General features: G+C 43.2%; 1 gene segment (V, D, J or C); it reads right to left on the reverse strand.

The window, feature by feature from the left end:
- Positions 1 to 514: 514 nt before the first annotated feature.
- LOC129563454 (T cell receptor alpha variable 24-like) lies at positions 515 to 2,098 on the reverse strand. The segment is given in 2 exon segments: positions 515 to 1,667; positions 1,832 to 2,098. Coding segments are annotated over 2 exon segments (357 nt in total).
- Positions 2,099 to 4,667: the final 2,569 nt, after the last annotated feature.

A 4,667-nucleotide genomic window follows, 5' to 3' on the forward strand; every position in this document is an offset into this window, starting at 1 on the left:
AAAGAGAGAGCACAATAGCAACGTAATTCAGGAGGCTGGACAGAGGCTGGATATTAATTACTAACCTGTATGGTGGGGCTGCTGCTGCTGCTGCTAAGTCGCTCCAGTTGTGTCCGACTGTGCGACCCCACAGACGGCAGCCCACCAGGCTCCGCCATCCCTGGGATTCTCCAGGGAGAAACCTGAAAACACAAGCTATAAGATGAAGAGGCCCAGAAGCAAATTAATTCATGTTGACAAAGCACAGAAAGACACCAGAATTAGCAGCCTCTGCCAGAGGAGCCTGGCGGGATACAGTCCATAGCGTCGCACAGAGTCGGACACACCTGAAGCGACTAAGCAGCAGCAAAGTACCAATGCAGTATTAAGTTAAAGTGCTAGTCACTCAGTCACGTCCAACTCTTTGTGACTCCATGGACTATAGGCCACCAGGCTCCTCTACCCATGGAATTATGCAGGCAAGAATATGTGTAGCCATTCCCTCCTCCAGGGGATCTTCCTGACCCAGGCATCAAACACAGCTCTCCTGCATTGTAGGCAGATTCTTTACCATCTGAGCCATCAGAGAAGCCCAATATGGTATTAAACTGGTGGGTTATTTGGAAATCTGCAAAATGAGCACGGGACCAGATAATTGATCAGCTTCATATACCTGGAAATTACTAAGTAAGAAACTCAGATTCTGGAGTTCAGTTACTTATTCATTATCACAATTACAATATAAACTAGGGGAGAGACCAAGTTTAGTAGTGGATTTCCCCTGTCAATGCTTCTTCCAGATATCAAAGCTATTTTTAAAAATGCAAACAGCCACATAGTAAAGAAATGACATACAGATGTCCATGTACTGGGAAGTTTGACCTAAAGCAAACCAAAATCTCCAACGAGTTAAATGACACAGAATTGACTGTTCTGGTATGAAACATGCAGACTTCCATGCCAGATGTGTGAGACAGCATATCCCCATATTACATTCATGCACATAAGGAAATACCATAAAGACTAGCTCTTAGGATGCAGCAACAGTGAGGGTGAACAGTACCCAGGCATAACCACATTCTTTTAGATAGGTTTGAGTACTGTCTAGTTCACTTGGGATCACAGGAAAAGAGGAGGCTAGGAATTGGTATCAATGACATGGCCAGTACACTGGTGGTAGTGGAGATTGGTGATGTTTAGAACAGTCCAGTTAGTTGAGGGAGCTACAGTGGCTGGAATGCCTGTTTATCTATGTCTGCATTTCCCCCTGATTACCAAACACACTGCCATTCATTGAATTTCCCTTTTCCTCCTGACAGTGGCTCTTCCTCAACGTTGGTCCCGGAGCAGCAGCAGGCACGGGTTTGGGTATGGGCTGCAGGGGGCTTAGTGGCACTGTGTGGAGGCACAGAGGTAGGTGGCTGAGTCTTCAGGCTGGGATCCTCTGATGTACATGGAGCTGTAGCCCTCCTTAGTATTCAGAGTGACTCTCATGCGTCCTTGCTTCTTTTCATCCCCATTTACACTTATTACAAACAGGTTCTTGGGGGTCTTTGCAGGTTCCCACCTGTACCAGTGTAAAGCATAGAAAGCGCTGGAAGGGAAGCTGCAGGTGAAATTGGTGCTCTCTCCTTCCTGAACCCACAGCAAGGCAGGACGCTGTTCCACAGTCAAGAGGCTGCTCACTCCTGTTCAGAAAGACAAGGTCACACATAGAAACTGATTTCTCTACAGTGTTCATTGCCTTCACACATTCCCAAATATTAGAATCCTGAGGTGCCTGACTGCATCCCCCTCCTTCCCCATCACCACCCAGACTGTTCAGAATGTCTTCAGCAGCCCCAAGACTTACGGCCAAGATGAAGCCACAGGATCAGCCATGAGGCTGGCAAAGTGTTCCTCTCCATTTATCCTGCTCAAGTATCCTCAGTAGAGGAACGTTCTGCAGCCTAGATCTGTGAAACTTTCTGCTTCAGAAAATAGGTTTCTGTACCTGGTTGCCCAACCAATCAGAGACAAGACCACATACATGTGCTAGAAACACACCAACCATTTCTGCCCTAGATCAGTTGCCTGTGGTTCAAAATGAGGGATCAAACACCGCTTTCTTGAGACCAAATTCACAAACATTGAGATGAGCTCACTACACAAAGAGAACTGACAACCTTTCAGAAGTGGGCTGTTTAATCATGGACTGCTACTATTCAACTTGAGAGAGTGGGATGGTAATATGTGACATGAATCTCACTTTGGTTAAGAATCTTGATACGTATTTTAAACACAATTTTTTAAACTTTCAAATTCCCCAAATAGAAATGTTCACCCACATAATGTGCTGATATTTTGTTTGCTTCACGTACATTATTCTAATAAGAAAGTCACACAATAGAGTTACTATTATTGCTAATTTACAAATAACAAAAACTGAAGCTCAAAGAGTTTGGGTAATTAACTCAAGGTGAAATATCAGGTAAATGGCACAGTAAGAATTAGAACATTTATCTATCTGGTATGGAGCCTATGGTGTTTGAAATCTGTCATGCCCCTGTGTTTGTGATATTCTGTAAATGCTTTAAATGTCAGAGGTTATATGTTTTAAAAATAATAGGAGTCTACTTGTTGATTTTCTTTCTTTTTTTAAAAAGAATTTTCTTGATATCAATCATTTTTAAAGACTTTATTAAACTTGTTACAATATTGCTTCTGGGTTTTTTAATGATTTTTTTTCTGGGGGAGGGGCAAAGCACGTGGGATCTTAGCTCCCTGATCAAGAATCAAGCCAGCACAGCACCTACTGCATTGAATAAGCACTTTAAAGACAATACAATATTATATTAAGATAGAGAGTTACTCTTGGGATGAGGAAGGCATCTTCTCTAAGTAAGGTATGGAGGGAGGGCTCCACTCTGACACTTACTCTGCAACACCAGGCAAGGTATTGAACCTCTCTCGTGTTCAATTTCCATTTCTGTGAATAGTCGGTATCCTTCTGCTGGGCACTGGGCTCACATTGGCAGTCATCATCTCATTCACTTCTCCTAAGAACCCTGCATGGTAGAGTCTATCAATATCCACATTGCAGATATGAGGAAACTGAAGCATAAAAATAATTAAGGGATACTCCCGAGATCACTCACTAATGAGTGATAGGTCTAGAAACAGTCCAAGTCTTCCATCTCAAGCACTGTTACACTGCCTCCCTAAAGTAGCGTGGACCCAACCTTGAAGGGTTAGGATAAGAACTGAGTGAGAACACACCTGGAAATCACACAACAATTTCCCTAGCACAGGCACTCAGTCAGTTGCAAGCAATGCACAAAACGTTGAGGCTTTGGGAGCCAAACTCTCAAATTGCAAAGGAGTCTATCCACAAGATAGAGCTTAATATTTTTTGAGGTGTAATTGGCAGTTTAAATGGTAGATTTCCTGTATTTTCATAAGTTTCCGTGGTCTATCATGTTCTTACCGTTCAGGGAAAGTCAGTTCATTAGGGTGTTATACTGAGAGATTGAGATGTTGTTGGAATGAGTATACCAAGCAGTGTTTACTATGATTGCTTAGCTTTTTTCCCCATTTTTGAGTCTTGCTCCCATTCCCAGAATATTTCTATACTATTCTACAAGAAAGGACAGAGCAGTGGAAACGATTTCACTTACCAGAAGAAGAAGAAGAAAAATACCCTTTGTGCAATCATACTGAGCTTCCTTTCCAAGGTAGCCTATTACTTGCTCTTCAGAATCATCCCATGTAAGTTAAAGGTAAACATGAAGATACTTTTTGGCCAACCCAGTATTTGTCGTTCGAAGTCAATCATTTTCACATCTAGTAGGCAAAGATTATCAGGGCTTCCCTGATAGCTCAGTTGGTAAAGAATCCACCTGCAATGCAGGAGACCCCCGTTTGATTCCTGGGTCCGGAAGATCCTCTGGAGAAGGGATAGGCTATCCACTCAAGTATTTTTGGGTTTCCCTTGTGGCTTAGTTGGTAAAGAATCCGCCTGCAACATAGGAGACCTGAGTTCGATCCCTGGATTGGGAAGATCCCCTAAAGAAGGGAAAGCTGACCCACTCCAGTACTCTGGCCTAGAGAATTCCATGGACTGTATAGTCCATGGGGTCACAAAGATTCGGACACGATTGAGTGACTTTCACTCACAGGTAAAGATTAAAACCAGCAAGTTCTCCCGGACCTTCTCATCTCCTATTTCTTCAATGAGACGTTTACTGATATTTGTTCAATAATGGAAGCCCCTATTGTGACTAGCATGCACGCGTGCTTAGCCTCTCCGTCTTTGAAACCTTTGGACTGTAGCCACTCAAACTCTTCAATCCATGGGATTCTCCAGGCACGTAATACAAGTGACTAGGTTTGCCCGCAGTTTAATCCATGATCACTAGAGGGCAGCAAGGTGCCTAGTGTCAGCCTCACAAAATATTTAGCAGGACACCAGGTGGCAGTGCTTCAGCTTTCATTCTTGCTACGCAGTTGCTGGAGACTGATTCTCTGGGAATGAAAATAGTAAGATTAAGATAAGGTGTTCACAAAGGTGTAATATTTGAGTTTTCAGAGGTGCACCATGTAAACGTTTTGAGGGATAGCATCACAGCAGATAGGGCAAAGCAAGGGGCACAGGTCTTGATATAGAAACATGCTTGGAATGTTTAAGGAGTAATATCTCCTTTTCCTGA

Source organism: Moschus berezovskii, chromosome 9 (genome assembly GCF_049115385.1).
Source record: "Moschus berezovskii isolate FMDL1 chromosome 9, NW_MosBer_1.0, whole genome shotgun sequence".
NCBI lineage: Eukaryota > Metazoa > Chordata > Mammalia > Artiodactyla > Moschidae > Moschus > Moschus berezovskii.